The sequence below is a fragment of the Brachypodium distachyon genome, chromosome 2 (genome assembly GCF_000005505.3).
Source record: "Brachypodium distachyon strain Bd21 chromosome 2, Brachypodium_distachyon_v3.0, whole genome shotgun sequence".
NCBI classification, from domain to species: Eukaryota; Viridiplantae; Streptophyta; class Magnoliopsida; order Poales; family Poaceae; genus Brachypodium; species Brachypodium distachyon.
Genome location: NC_016132.3, coordinates 485,198 through 500,829, shown reverse-complemented (window position 1 = coordinate 500,829; position 15,632 = coordinate 485,198). Strand labels below are relative to the sequence as shown.

Here is a 15,632-nt window from a genome sequence, read left to right as displayed (position 1 = left end):
GACGGGCACGGCGAGCAGCGGGGATGCGTCAGGCGAGGGAGGAGCAGGAGCGGAGCGCGGAGTACGACGGCCCGGCGACGGCGGCGGCTCGGCGGGAGATGGGGCGCGCGGCGAGCGGGGAAGAAACGACGCCCCGGGAGGCGGGAACGGAACGCCCGCTCCGCTCCTGATCCCGTGCCCTTTGCGTGTACAGTACATCCGTGCCCATGGACGGCCACCAAAATTCGAGTACAAATTCCCAAATACAACTATTTGCGGGTATTTATGACGTCATAAGCAGTAAACAGATATAAATAAGCTTCTCTGCTCCGCGGGCACTGGCTCACAGATAAAGAAAGAAAAGTCAAACGGAATGGGAGCGCGGCTGGCAGGGCTTGAGTTACCTGGGATTCTGGGAATGGGAGGAGGAGGGGAAGGCGGTGCCGTCGGGGAGGACGACCCAGCCGGCGTCGCGGGCGACCTCGTTGATGTCGGCGCGCACGCGGAGGCTGTAGTTGCCGTGCCGCCGCAGCCCGGCCAGGATCCGCCCCGTGATCGCGCGCCACCGCCGCTCCCGCAGCTTCTAGAACCTCCAAAGGAACCAGCCTTGAAGTTGGAATTCTAGAATTTGTTTCATCCTCAATTGCACCGCAGTGGCTGGCCTCGCAATTGTTTAGTTTGGACTGCACCACCAACTCTACCTAAGTTCACCAGTTTGCTGAATCCGACAGGCAAAACAGATATTGCAACAAAGCACTGGATGTATTTTCAGTGCTTGCATAATCACCTTGCCGTCATCACCCTTGACAATATTATTTCAGTACCATTCACAGAGGCATACATATTGAAGTGGATCCTCAGAATTCTAAACAATGTAAAGACTACCATTTGACAAAAGAGGAAACAATCCAAGTGTTGGAAGTATGAACAGAACAGGCAAGTAAGATGTGGGATTCTGTTTTTCTGGAAATAGACATATATCCATCTGAGTTATACATCACATCAGGAACTGCAGTTTAGATGCCTTGACGTATATCCAGTCCCCCCTTTTTTTTTTTCAAATATATATACACTGTGTGAGCTCTAAAGATACATGCATGTACATAACACAGCCTACAGATTAGAAGGATAAGCCCTTCCTGATCGCTATGACAAATCATCATTCATACATCTGTGCAGGAGAGGGATCAATCAAATGTACAAGTTCGTCTCCTACAAGAATAAATCGTCTACGCCCACCGCTGTCGATGGGGGAGCATCTTCCTCCTCCTCCATCTCTGGCTCAGGTTCCATGTCAAATTCTGGAGAATCGATGTCAGCGAGGTTCTTCAGGTCAACCACAGACAGCTCGTCGAGCTGCTTCACCACAAGGTCTGCAGCATTAAGCTCGTAGACAGGGTGTTTGCTTGCAACCGCAACACACTTCATTCTGGCATCATGCGCAGCCTCCACCGCGGAGTTGGAGTTCCCAAACACGATGCACCTCTCCGGGATGAAACTTAGCAGCTGTGCAGCATATAGAAACATTTCAGGGTCGGGCTTTCCTCGATACACATCCTCCGCTGCCACAACAGCTTCAAAGAAGCTCCGCACGCCAACAGCTTCAATTGCTTCTTCGATAACTTTCCGTGGCCGTGTGGAGGCCACAGCGAGAGGAATCTTGTAATTGGCGAGCGTGCTCATGAATTCCCTCGAGCCATCCCTCATCTGATAGAATGCACCGCCACGGAGGTTGCAGTGTATCTCATCCTTCCGTGAGGCCAACCTCCTTAGCTCCGAGGGGTCTCTGGACCAACAGAGAACTTCAGAAATCGCATGCTCAGTCTTCATCCCCTCAATTCTCTTGAGCAGAAATGCCAGAGGTGGCGACTTTCCCTCTTCTTGCGCAAGGGTCAACCATGCCTGCTTTTCCAATTCAGTATCATCCTCGACAATCACCCCTTCCCACTCAAAGATCACGCCAAGCCACCCGCAGCCCATCCGCTCCAGCCGGAGCAAAGGGTTGTGCAAGTTGGGATCATCAGCCCTGTTGCGCGGAGGCCACGAAGGGGCAGGGTTCGTCGCCGCCCCAACATCCCCCATGTCATCATCGCCGTCCCCCGGGATCCCCCGGAACTCCCTCCTTGGGGGGCTAGCCTCCTTAGTCACCCCAATCGCCAGCGCCCTGACCGGCCAGTCCGCAAGGCGCCGCGCCGGCGACAACTGCCTGGTCAGCCGGGCAACAAGCCGCCTGCCAGCGAACCGGGTCCCCAGGGGACGGCAGCCAAGGACCTTGGACCTCTGGTCGAACAGGTGGTGGGCGATGAAGGAGGTGCTCGCGCTGACCGTATCGACCACCATCATGGCTGCCGGATCCGCCGCCCCAACTACCGGTCAAGAATCGAGATCCCGGAGCCGAATCCTCCGCCCAAAATCCCCACCTCAGCCTCTTCAATCGGACGCCCTTCTCTCGGCCCAAGCTGCAAGAACAACACAGAAGGAGAACCGCTCAGAACCAATCCGCTGCGGAAACAACACCAAACAAACCACGCATGTAGAAAAGGAAAAGAATCCAACGCAAAGACGCGAACAAATAAAGCAATAGCCAGTACGCGCGAGAGTACCTAATCCTAATCAACGAAAAGCAACGAAGCATCAGCTAATAACCAGAAGCCGAATTGATTCGATTCTACCTATAGCCTCCGAAGAAACAGCCCCGAGTCCGAGTTGGATTCGTCTGTTTGGGTCGGGATTAGAAGGAAAGCAAGCGAGCCTAAGAGCGGATAACAGAGGAGGAGGGCGGCGACGGAGGAGGCGGTGAGGGGAGGGAGCGGGAGGTTCCACTTTTCCTCTTCCTCGAGATTTTTCCTTTTCTCTCGCCTATTTTTATCGGCAACCGCTGCTTTGTTTGGTTGGTCACGAATCCCTGCCGGATGAGCGACACGTGGCGTGGTAGCCAGCGTCCGATGGGGGATCCCTCCCGGGGCCTTGGAATTGAGACGCGGTGGCTTTTTTTTTCTTCCAAATAATTTATTTTTAACGGCCAAGGCATGTAGACACATTATTCTCTTTGGAGTATATACACATTTTTAATCGGAGGATAAGCTTTATTTCATTGCATAATTGGTGTCCTCTTATTATGGAGTAAAAATTACGGGAATCATGCCACCAAACAAATGATATACAGTATAGTTTGTCTAGCCAAATGAGCAAGCATATGCGTAGCCTTTGTCGAACAGTGTTAAAGGTTGTCTTTGTGAAACAGAAACGCACTGATATCTCAGAACATTTCTTCTACGAAAAGATTCTTACTGAACATCTAGTAAGAAGTCTTAGGCGTGACTCATTTGTTTGTGTCACGAGATGAGTGACGCATGGGCAAAGAACGGATTGTGGGTGGGTGGAGAGGGGGCAAGTGTGTGAATACAACGGAGATGACCGACAATTAAAGGCAACTGCCATAACAAAGGTGGGCAATATTTGGTCTTTTTCGAGAATTAACCTTCAGATCGAGTTTGGTGGCAAACTGTCTAACACGGTAATGGGTCTGGATGGAACATCTAGGCGGTGAAGCACTGATGGAGGAGGGGGTGGTTTGTTCGCTGATCTATAATGGGCACCCTATATCCATAGTGGACGGCCTGAGCAGGACGCGCAATGTCCCAGCTTAATTGGTGCTACAAATGGGAATTTGGAGTGGTGAAGCGCCAGAGCAAGAGGAGAGGATACCTCATCAGAACTCGATCTTACCATGTGACATAACCTTTGTTATGGCATGTCACTCTTGTATGAGTGCGGTCAAACTTCATCGACTTTTGACTCACAATTATATACAAAAAATTTAAGATTTGTGGGGTGAAAGTAATATCATAGGATTTTTTTTATGTTTTCCCATAATATTATATTTTCGTAAATTCTGATCAACATATTTACTTGGAAAATAATGTTCAAAAGTGTGCGTAGGAGACCGTGGCATATGTTCCTGAGCACATGGTAGAAAACATAACGTATCCAATTTGATTTATTATGACTTGTGCTCAACACAAAACTCATAGTACAATAACGTATTCAAGCAACCTGCATGAGGTTATTAACTTTAGTACGAGCTTATATTATTACCAGCTTAGTTCACTCCAGACGGCACTCGACTGGATCCAGTGTGGTTGGCGCAAGCGCAGGGTCTTTGACTATGACCTCAAGATCATGCCCTGCATTATCCTTGCCACCCAAGGCAGAATTCAAGAAGGCCACCATGATCCCTGCAACGCACCTCCTCATCTTGTCCTTGCAGCTATCCCCATCCTTGCAGAGGCAGGTGATCACCATGGGCGCATCATCATCCAGCATGTCCAGATGCCCATAGTCCTTGGTCACAAAGTAGTAGCATGGCGGCTTGCACTCAAGGTAGAACTCTCTATGGTTCACATCTTTGGGTGCACAGGGAGGGGTGAATATGTTCTTCTTCTCCTCACCGAGCCCGGTGCCGATGACCAGCACCGGCATTGCCGCCGACATGTTGAAAGAGGAGGGCTCGTAGGTGAGGATCTTCGGTGCGAGCTGGGAAGACTTGCCGGTGCCGGCGACAGGGTCGATGCCGATGAGCGCTGAGAAGGACAGGTTGCTCTTGGCATGCCCCAAGGCCAAAGAGAATGCCGTGTGGCCTCCTCGGCTGTGTCCGGCCAAGGCGAGCTTTGAGAGCTCCGGCTCGACCCCTTTGGGGAGCACGGAAGGGAGACCCTCTGGGAGCCAGTCTGCCACCTTGGCTGCTGCTTCTATGTCCTTGGTGTCACCTGTGGGTATCATACTCAAGTGGAACTGCATTTTACCCAGAAAAAATGTTACTTACAGAGTTAGTGATTGATCACCACATAAGTCAAGTGACCAGAATACATATACGATAGGGGATCCTCTTCTGAGAGCTAGCGACCTGGGGTGCAACCATGATGAAGCCATGGGATGCGACGTGCCGGAGAAGCTGTTTGTAGTAGTGGTTCTGGAGGAAGAAGCCATGCAAGAGCATGGCGACAGGGTATGTTCCTGCATCCTTGGGAGCAACGATCAACACCGGGATCGGCGGTGTCGGTACCGCATTGTGATCCGCTTGAATCACCTCCACTGCAAGCTTCCCTGGCTGGAACACCGAGGTGATCACCGCATCGAGCACATCGGCGCCGGAGTTCTTCTTCAACTCTGCTGCTGCTGCTGTTGCTGCCATCTCTCACGCAAGCTCAGGGTAGGCAGTACAAACTCTCTGTTCTAGTAAGAGCTTTGAGGGTGGTGGTGCTGATGAGAAGAGATCAGGATCAAGGTGGCAAATTTATAGCAGGGGGGCAATGTTATCTCTAACTGCTTTTGGAGGTTTGGTCGATGGTCTACTTCATGCTCCTCTGGGAAATGAGAAGAACGTGCATCTGAATGTCCACATGCATGAATGACACTGGTTGCATTGCATCAACTAACTGCAGTTGTTCATTTCATTGTCCCCCGACCGGCCCTTAATGCAGAGTATGGATGTGAGTGAGTGAGCTGGCCAGCTCAACATAAATGGAGTTCTAGAATTAAGAAGTAGGAATTCAGCATGTGCAGTAAATAATTGGTAGGTCCGTTCCAATAATTTTAGCAGGTTTGGTCCTCTCTGAAGGAGGAAAGTGACTGATATGACTTATTTATCCATTATCACCATAATGCTGAATGCTTAAGGAACCTTAAGTTATGTATCGTCTGGTCGCTTGTCCATGATGTCAAGTCGGACAGTTGCAGAAGTTGAAGGGTAGAATCCTCCTACATGTTAGCCTCACATGGGAAATGCAGAGTGCATAGTCAGTTCTTCAGTGCAGATTTTCTTACTAGTGATCATTTGTTCTTTTTGCTTGTCTCATTGTCTTTTTCCTTTCACCATGATTGTCATAGTACCAAATTTTCTCTTCCTAAAGTAGAGTTGTCATTCTTGTTTATACTGTTTTATTTAAACATGTTTATACTTGTTTCCAGTCATCTGAAATTCTAGGTGGAGCAATTTAGGCATGTATATTCAGCTCAGTTGTTGGCCATGGATGAATATGACATGCACCTGAAGGAATTGAAGAATGAAGCTAACCCTCTTAACAATTGCCTTGGCTCAACAGTTTTGTCACTTAGTCTCTTACCAACAAATTTATCGTTTTCTTGGTGATGTTTGTAGCTACCTGTTTTACTGTGCACATTTATTTTCATGGTTGTAGCTCATAATTTAGACAAAATCATGCTACCAGAGGAGCTTACGTGTCCTTATCTTGCTCATTTAATTAGATTCTCTTATCAACAACTTGATAGCATTATCGGTGATAAGTCTGTACGGCTGTTTTACTGTACGCATTTATTTCGAAGTTTGGCAATCTGTTGCTTTTAATTACAACAAAATAGTACTAGCCGAGGAGCTTATGCGTCTCGCGGATTTTAGCTCATTGTGGTGCTATGGGATGAAGCATCAAAGGAAGTAGCGACTCTTTGGTTAAATCATAGATTATCATTTTGTAACGCGTGCACTGACAAATTGTTTACCTTGCTAAAGACATCACGTCTCCCTTTCAGACATACTGGATACCGAGCACAGACAGACTCCATGAAGTATTACGTACTCCACAATGCTTCTTTTTCTTAACCGAACTAGAGTTCAGAGCGGATGGAACGAATGCCGGCATATTGCTAATGGCATCGCAAACGTTTCAGAACTGAACTGCCTCTCAGATAGGGCATGTTGATCAGGGAAAAATTAGCTTGCGAAAGCGAACAAGCAGTGCAGAATGAGCAGGATTCAGTCACTTAATTGATTTTCTTTTGATGAAGCGTTAACTATTTAAATAATGTCCTGAATAACTGGTATTTTCCTAAGCCTTAATTTTGGTTTATTGTCTGCGACTTGTATGTCTTGGTGGCATATTCAGTACAAGCACTATGAGCAAGAAGGTTGCAAAGGTAGCACCGTAAGGTAATGTACCAGTTCCAAGCCTGGAGCCTCAGCTGGAATACGCTTGAACTCTGCATATTATCACAAAACACTACAAAACCTCACCCGCCAGATTTCTCATCCATAAAAATATACACTACAAAGCACAATCATCAAAATTAACACAAAAATCATTGCACTTCTTTTCTCGACCAGAGGCAAACAACAAAGCACATACAATTTGTCATCCATCCTCATGTGATTAACCCAAAGCAAGAAGCACCAGACAGGTCCATACATTTCCAAAGGGCGACTAGTACCCAAAAGCCTCTTCGATCATCAACCATGTAGCATCAAAGAACAGATGCCAGTTATCACCACATGGCAAAACAACATCTAGGGCTTAAAGTTTGGTGATGTGGCATATAGAACAAGTGCCAGTGCAGTCAACATTTATTTCCAGTACAGAGCTGAAGGCCCATGCATATGTGACAACGATGAAGTAAACAAAGGTTAAACTCATAGACAGGCTGTCTGCGGGCTGATCCCGTTCACAAGCTTCAGTCCACCGTCTCTTCCACCTTCTTAGGCTTTGATAGGAGATACCAACCCAAGGCACTCAAGCCAGCGATGGTGCCTGCCAGGACGGCGTAGTTCCTGTTCTTGTCAGTCGACACACCGGCCGATGATGACTCTGCTGGACAGCCTCCAGCCTTCACATCACTTGCTGCGGAGCTTGGGGTAGATGGAGCTTGCTCTCCTGGGCTGGGACCCTACAAGCATTTACAGCTCTTGTAAACAACTACAACAGTACATGGTCAAGCCAAAAAAGCAAACGCAGTGGAATCATATTAGCAAGTTCACAACCCACACAGAAAACTGGTATAGTGTATTTCTAGTTTTCTACTTAGAAAGTTAGAACATGCATATCCACTCATAGAAGGATGCATAATTTTCCGTACAAGGCATGATTGAAAGAGAAGATTTATGGAAATGAAACATCAATAGCCACTGCCAGTGGTTTAAGAAACTGCATGTTTGCATACCTTGCGTGCAAGCTTCTCTATCTTCTCTTGTTCCATTTTCTGCATTAGGAAATCATCAGGCATATTATTAGCACATCAATAAATTTACAAACACAGCTAACATCAGCAGCAGAGCTTAAATCAGAGATAGAAACAGCGAAGACTGGTAGTTCTGGTCCTTCTGGATGGGTTTATACTTTATATTTGAAACAAGTAATGCTATAGCCTAAAGAATACCATCACATATATTAGCAAAACAGTTATCACCGGATGTCTTTACTGATTTCAAGTTCTACAGCTGAATTCTGACTTCATTATACACTGCTGAGCATAGATTATAGCCTGTTTATGCCTCAAAACTTGATCTGAAATCTGTGAATACTGAATATGGTGACAGCATCCATGATCCATATGTTAACAAATAATACGTGCTTATGTGGAGCGATGGGCTATTGTATTTAAAGTGCCACAATTGAAAGCCACAATACATACACTATCCCTTACAAGTAGGTCAACATAGCGTAATAGTCCAGGAGGACCGCAGATTGACAGAAATTTTTTGTGCAGGCCACTTTGTAAACAGACAATAAAATGGGTCATGCAATGACAAAACACTGATACATTTCTATCTCTATGTAGAAAACTTAGGACCTGTTTGAGGAGTTCAGTTTTGGGTCCAATACCCTTTAAATTGCACTCTTCTTAAAAAAATACAAGGGTAAAAAGAAACATGGCTCCCAAACAGGGCTTTAGGGGCTTAATGCCAGCAAAGGAATAAAATGGAACTCAGGTAAGGCTCTTCTATAAAATAAGAAACTAATATCATACTGCCCAAGAATCAGCAATCACGACACCACAGAAAACTACCTAAAATTTAATATCACGGCAATCATCCAATGGAAACTCCAATAGTAAATTATGATGAATGGAGCATATAAGATTTTCTGGTGAAACTTCATTTTCTCTCCACACATTTCTTCATTGTTGCTAAAACAATGACCTTTTTTATTTATTTAGATGAGAGGTTTTGTATGCACGATGAATTTCATAAGGTTCATGCAATCACGTTTGTGCCTTTGTGGGGCTGATGTTTATTAGAAACATTGAATTGCAAAGCACAACAACCAAAACTGTTTCTCAACGAGAGGAAAAAGACAAAGCACTACAATCTGTCATATGAGAAATCACCCTCCGTTATAATCTGAAAGCTACAAAAAACAATGGGCAAAAGAAATTGACAAGCACCATCTCATTTCCATACAATTTGAAAGAGCGAGTACCCAGAAGCCTCTTCTATCATCAGCAATGTAGCATCATAGGACAATGTAACCTGACATGCAAAAGAACTACAGAACATCTAGAGTGCTTGCTTGAAATTTTGGTGATGAAGCATATAGAACAAGAAGTGGGGTGTGGTCAACATTTATTTCCACAATGGAGGCGAAAGTTCATGTGCAATGACAACTTGTAAACGAGGGTTAAACTGATAGACAGACCATCTGCAGGCAGATCACATTCACGACCTTCAGTCCACGATCTCTTCCACCTTCTTAGGGTTCGACAGGAGATACCAGCCCAGAGCTCTCACGGCAGCAACAGTGCCTGCCAGGACAGCGTAGTTCCTGTTCTTGTTGGTCGAGACACCAGCAGATGTTGACTCCGTTGGGCCCCTTCCAGTCTTCACATCTGTAGAGCTTGGGGTAGACGAAGCTTGCTCTCCTGGGCTGGGGCTGGGACCCTACAAGCATTTACAGCTCTTGTAAGTTACATTGTCAAGCCAAAAGGCAAATGCAGTGGGCTGAAGCAAGTTCAAATGCATAATAATGATATCACACCATTAAAGATGAATGCCACACGACTTCCATGTAAAAGAAGTAAAGAATAGCTCGAGTGCAAGACATCAATAGAACATAATACTTATGAACAATGGAACATCAACAACCACTGCCCATTCCAATGGATAGAGATTGTGAGCGAATTAAATAACTACAGATCTATGATTGCGTGTAAACTAATGGTAATAACATGCACACAACATTAGGGGAGCAGAAAACTTGTGGCAAGGTGCAGCTGGGACGGGCTCGTCCCGCCCGCACAGCCGTAGCAATACTATGCGGGATGCTGGTTGCTGCCCGCGTCCCGCGAGACGTGATCCCGCTGGGATAAGTGGGTTCGGCAGTCTCGGCCCGTTTATCCCGCAAAAACCCGCAGCAGACGTGGTATGTCAGTGTTGGCTAATCGATATGCATGCATCAGGGAGTAGCCCGTCCGCACGACCGCACCTGCTGTGAAAGAAAGAACTCGCGGGAGTCCTTTCCCTATCGGCATCCCGTGAGTTGCAGTGCCGCTGGGTACAATTGATTGCAGAACTACAAATGATCTTCAGATACAATTGTGGAACAAAAACATTGTAGCAAACGGTCCTAGTGGAGAGGCCTAATCGATAGCAGTCGAACATCATGTTAATCTGCTTCTCAAGAAGGAGGGACTCATGTCAAAGTGGAGCACATTATCTTAGTAAAAAAAAATTCTTTCTAGTCTTTAATCAGAAGTCTCATGCATGGCAAAATAATTAAGGGCTGAACACATTTAGAATACTTTGTAACTTGATGGATGCATATAAACTTGCAAGTGACAGCATCATTATTCTAGAAAAAAGAAACAAATTGCATCATCACACTGTGACTGAGTGCATCTAGACTAGCTAGATAAATACATAGATGATGGATCACTCAAAGACTAATATAAGCACATGCAGAAGGGTCAATCAAACTCACAGGTCTGAAGCTAAAAGTCCACGGACCGACAAGTGATTAGCTAAAGAAAAAGCTATCTGCAACCGAAAAAACTGCAGTGGCCGGGTTGGAACAGAACGAGATTAACACAACATATTTCTTGCATATTTACTAGGCAGAGATTCAGAGAGCAGGACGGTCTTGGCGGCTGGATGGGCGCTGCCGTGTGGGCAGAGGAGTTGGGGGTCTGCGTCATCGAGCAAGAGGACTGTAGGGGCAGGATAGTTGGGGAGCGGCGGCGAGCAGGTCACGATTCCAACTTGGGAGCCCATGCAGGATATACGGGATCCCGCAGGATGATTTTTGTGCTCCCAGTTAAGCCCGTGCGGGATATACAGGTCACCCATGAAAACTAAGCGGGCTTTACGGTTTGCGGACGGGACGCGGGACAAACGGCTGGCCCGTCCCAGCTGCAACCCTAGTGGCAATGAAACATCAAAACATACACTACCCAAATCCAGGGGCTACAGAGATCGTGACATTGCATACCTTGCGAGCGAGCTTCTCCATCTTCTCTTGTTCCATTTTCTGCAGTACAAAACAAGATTCATCAAGAAAAAGGTACACCAACACTACTCATATTAACTGGAAAATATGATACAAATCAGAAAAGCTGAAAACTGGAATTCTGAAAGTACTGCTATTTACAAAGAAGCAATGACAGAGCCTACCGAATTCCATTTATGGCAGATAGATAATTTGTAGAACGCTACACATGAACTGTATACAATAGCACTGCAGAGTATAAACCTGCTACTGGGGCAATAACATGCTCTGCCATGATTAAACTTGTAAAACATGCTTTTCTTGTGCTGTTCTGCAGCTATTTTAACATGATTTTAGACGTTTGACTAAACAGGCACATGACAACAAAACAGCATGTATATACCCTTCAGAGCAACAGTAATATCTATGCTTTAAATCTTCCGAGACGTATTAAAATGTAATTCTATCACCCAACTGTAGACTCGTAACTAATGGTTCACCAACAGCAACAGAACAAACCAACTAACTACGATGAGTTCAAAAGATTGACAGAAATTCCAGAGCAACAATTCAACCATGGTCTCTTTTAAGAATACAGAGAAAATGGGGATGTGCACCATAAGAACGGACAATAAAAAGGGTAATCTAATCTAAGACAAAAATAGTAAAATACAAACTCTGGCACCACATTGCTACCCTAACAGCACAATTCCTATATAGAAACAATAAGATAGACATTTAGGACCCTTGAGACCTTAACAAACATAACAGGAATATAAAACAGAAGTAGTATGCTTCCAAATGTCAACATACAAAAACATTATCACAATCCACAAGCATCAAAATTGAGCAGTGCCCATTCAATTGAAATTACTTACGTAAAAAACTACTCCCTCCGTTCCATAATTCTTGTCGAAATCTTACATGTATCTAGACACCTTTTAGGAATAGATACATCCATTTTTGGGCAAATTTGAGACAAGATTATGGAACGGGGGAAGTACATGGCCAACATAACAAATAGTTACCAGCAATAAGTTTCTAAAGATTTTCCAATAACACATCATTAGACATGATCAGCAAAACAAATAGCTACCGGCAGTAAGTTTCTAAACATTTTCCAATAACACACCATTCCACCAACCACATCTTCTAAATGAGCACATAACAAGAAAACAGAAATTAACATATACATAAATTTAAGAGTATACCAAGCCATCTTAAAGTGTATTGGTAAAAAAAAAATCAAAAGCCATCTTAGAGTGTAACCATCACCAAATTGCAGAATAGACTCATAAAAACAAGTGGTTTTCCTAAACAACTATAGAAAAGGGACCAAATCCAACTAAACTCATGATAGTTTTAAAGATATACACAAAAACATACTCCAAAACATAGATACTTTCTCGACAAAGAAAATAGTGATGGACACCCAGAGAACAATCAGATGAACATTTAGGGCTCTTGAGGCCTCAATCATAAAAAAGGAATAAAAAACATAGGTAGTATTCCATACAAAAGTATCATCAAAACTCCCAAGCATCACTAGTGCAAATTCTAGGATGTAACCATATTCACTACTCCACAAAAAACTACCTACAAATTCCCATGGCATCAAACATTCAATTAAAGCCCCCATAGTAAAACTAAATGATCAGAAAAATAAATCAAACCAAATGTTGAAGTCTGTAAAGATCTCCATAATATACCATCACAAAACCACAACATCAAACTGAAGCAATTAGGAAGCTCAATGAAAAATGATACAGCACGATCATACTTGAATGGCAGTTTGAACCTAGTGATAGATCAACCAAAGTAGAATTGCTAAAGGAATCATACCACAACAATAATCAGACATGACCTTATGAAGTTCCCGAAACAAAGCAACCCACAATTTCAAAAGCCATCAGAGTAACAGAACAACCAGAGCATATCCCAACCAAAAGCGTACCAACACAGAGTATGACAGCTGGACACAGTCAAAATCTGAGGGTTTAAGCCCTCACCAAAACAATCTTCCTGTAGCTACGCCATAACATCGCGACCTACCAACAAAAATCACAACACTTGGGTATCTCACGACGAGAACCGGCATGGCAACTCAAAACCGCAACACCTGATGTACTGCCTAATCGAATCGCATTACAGCCACGGCCACTGCAGGAAATCGTCTCGAACAGGCGGTAGGAGCAGAGTACAGAGACAGGAAGAGAGAAGGAAGCGGGAGGGATGGCGATACCTTGATGTAGATGTTCTCGGCGGCCTTCTCCTCCTCGGCGAGCACCTTGCCGCCGGAGGACCGGAACCTGCGCTACACGAACCTCGCCGCCTCCCTGCCCACTGAAAAACCCTAGCCTCCAACTCATATACCTACTCCTCCTCTTCGCAACCCATCTCCTCTCCCTCGCCTTCCTCCCTCCCGCCGCTGGCTCCTTCTCCTCTTCGTCGCTTCGCGTAGCTCCCTCCGGCGCACCACCTCAGCCATGGTACGTACGCCTGCATCCATCTACCCGCAGCAGCAGCTGCTGCAGCAGCCTGGATGCGTACTCATCCCATCGTTTGTTCTCCGCAGGCCCCGAAGAAGGAGAAGGCCCCGCCGCTGTCTTCCAAGCCCACCAAGTCCGACGGTGGCAAGCAGAAGAAGAAGGTCAAATCCCGTTGTCCCTCTCTCCCTCCCTGATTGATTCGGCTCTGCTTGCTGTCTCGCACCTTCTCATCGAGTTTTTGTGCGTTGTGTTTGTGCGGGGTTGCAGAAGTGGAGCAAGGGAAAGCAAAAGGAGAAGGTGAACAATGCGGTGCTGTTCGACCAGGCCACCTACGACAAGCTGCTCACTGAGGTCCCCAAGTACAAGCAGATCACCCCGTCCGTCCTATCCGAGCGCCTCAGGGTACGTGATCATGCCAATGATGTATCGCGATGGCAGAATCTATGTGTGATGTATGATATTTGGGGAAATCTTCTCCTGTGAAGGCGATCTGCTGTTTTTAGACCAATTACTCTTGTTTTGGGGTGCACCGAGATTAACTTCTATAGGCACACCAAGATGCTCTGTAGCATATAACAATTAGTTGCGTTACATATTGGCTACATGTCCCGTTTAATGTTGGTTGCTTTGTTGTACAGTGATGTTTGATTTACTACATGGCTGGTCCTCAAATATCTCTTTGTATGCCTAGTTGTTGGAGATAGGGTGCAATTGATTTGGTATACCCATTTGTTTGAGTTGTAAGTTGAAATGTGATATTTCCATCATGTTATAAATTGCAGCCACTAGTGTTTCCAGTAATTTGGAATCATGTAAGAGTTAGTGCAGTTGGATGACGCTGATGAACACGTCAGGAACTTGTCGCATCTTGGCATCCAAATTTGATGCCTATTTTGAATATTAGTATGCATGTTTTTGTGCTTGCTGAGTGCTCTGAACATATTCCAACCTTTAGTTCATTGAATTGTTAATGGAATTTAGAATTATGTTGTAGTTCTCTTGCATGTGCATCTATATCTCATTTTGTTTACTACTGGACTGTGGTTGCAGTCGGATCAATTTAATTAGTTTAACTTGCATCATCCACATGTTTCTGCACTTTATGTTAGTGCATCATCTGTGGTAGGAGTATTAAATTGCTATTGGCTACATGTCTTGACCATCTCACTTAAATGTATATTTATCTTGGCGAAGTATCCGATGAAAACACTCATTCGGTGCAAACCGTGCAAACTTCATAAAAACCATGTTTAAAAGTTTCAAAAAAATTCTACAAAAATACCATATGTTGGGAGTGTGATGTTTTACAAACCTGCAAAATTTCAAGTTCAGAATCAAAAGCATTTGGAAGGAATTAAAAAAAGAAATTTACAATGGATAGTGTCAAACACTCAAAAGATCACTATTCATGCAGAATTTGTTTTTTTCGCTGCTACCAAATGAAATTGAGTTTAGACTTGAAATTTTACACACATTTCTAGCATCACTTCTCTAACATATGTGATTTTTTGAGAATTTTTTTAAAAAAATTTGGTAAAGTTTTTACGGTTTGCACTGAATGAGGGTTTTCACATGATATTTCACTATTTATCTTATCTGCAGATCAATGGGTCTCTGGCTCGCAGGGCTATCAAGGACCTGATGGAGAGGGGACTCGTCAGGATGGTATCAATCCATTCCAGCCAGCAGATCTTCACCAGGGCGACAAACACTTGATCACTTATGTGTCCAGTCGCTGTTTTCTAGTCTAGTAGACTAATGTTGCTGTTATATTGAAGCTTATTTATCTTCAGCGAAGCACTTTGTCGGTGTTGTGTCATGCACTCATGCAAGTAATGTTGAATGCTTAGATTTTGGTACAATTTTAAGATGATGTTTTCAGTGCAGTGAAATCTATCTTACATTATCAGATTGTTTTGGAATCCGTCGCTGTCATGTTTGCATGTTTTATCAA

General features: G+C 44.7%; 4 protein-coding genes and 1 pseudogene across 5 annotated transcripts; 1 reads left to right on the top strand and 4 right to left on the bottom strand.

Moving 5' to 3' along the window:
• Positions 1-5: 5 nt before the first annotated feature.
• On the bottom strand, positions 6-777 carry LOC106866006. Its single transcript, XM_014898479.2, has 4 exons — positions 767-777; positions 691-697; positions 384-562; positions 6-248 (listed from the first exon to the last, which is right to left on the bottom strand). The coding sequence occupies exons 1-4, from the start codon at positions 775-777 to the stop codon at positions 29-31; spliced, it is 417 nt and encodes a 138-aa protein (XP_014753965.1). The 3' UTR covers positions 6-28.
• Positions 778-925: 148 nt separating this feature from the next.
• Positions 926-2,827, bottom strand: LOC100828179 (5-amino-6-(5-phospho-D-ribitylamino)uracil phosphatase, chloroplastic). 2 transcript variants are annotated; one of them, XM_003565384.4, is made up of 2 exons: positions 2,583-2,827; positions 926-2,438 (listed from the first exon to the last, which is right to left on the bottom strand). In XM_003565384.4, exon 2 carries the CDS (start codon positions 2,320-2,322, stop codon positions 1,192-1,194), a length of 1,131 nt encoding a protein of 376 aa, XP_003565432.1. In that variant the 5' UTR covers positions 2,323-2,438; positions 2,583-2,827; the 3' UTR covers positions 926-1,191. The 2 variants fall into 2 exon arrangements, with proteins under 2 accessions (XP_003565432.1, XP_010230343.1); XM_010232041.3 differs by having other exon boundaries at positions 2,652-2,827.
• Positions 2,828-3,952: 1,125 nt separating this feature from the next.
• Positions 3,953-5,323, bottom strand: LOC100833871 (chlorophyllase-1). The gene is made up of 2 exons (XM_003565187.4): positions 4,886-5,323; positions 3,953-4,773 (listed from the first exon to the last, which is right to left on the bottom strand). The coding sequence occupies exons 1-2, from the start codon at positions 5,171-5,173 to the stop codon at positions 4,087-4,089; spliced, it is 975 nt and encodes a 324-aa protein (XP_003565235.1). The 5' UTR covers positions 5,174-5,323; the 3' UTR covers positions 3,953-4,086.
• A 4,110-nt stretch (positions 5,324-9,433) lies between these two features.
• LOC100833562 lies at positions 9,434-13,586 on the bottom strand (annotated as a pseudogene).
• Positions 13,587-13,731: 145 nt separating this feature from the next.
• LOC100833253 (40S ribosomal protein S25-2) lies at positions 13,732-15,564 on the top strand. The gene is made up of 3 exons (XM_024460190.1): positions 13,732-13,839; positions 13,946-14,080; positions 15,281-15,564. Exons 1-3 carry the CDS (start codon positions 13,732-13,734, stop codon positions 15,392-15,394), a joined length of 357 nt encoding a protein of 118 aa, XP_024315958.1. The 3' UTR covers positions 15,395-15,564.
• Positions 15,565-15,632: the final 68 nt, after the last annotated feature.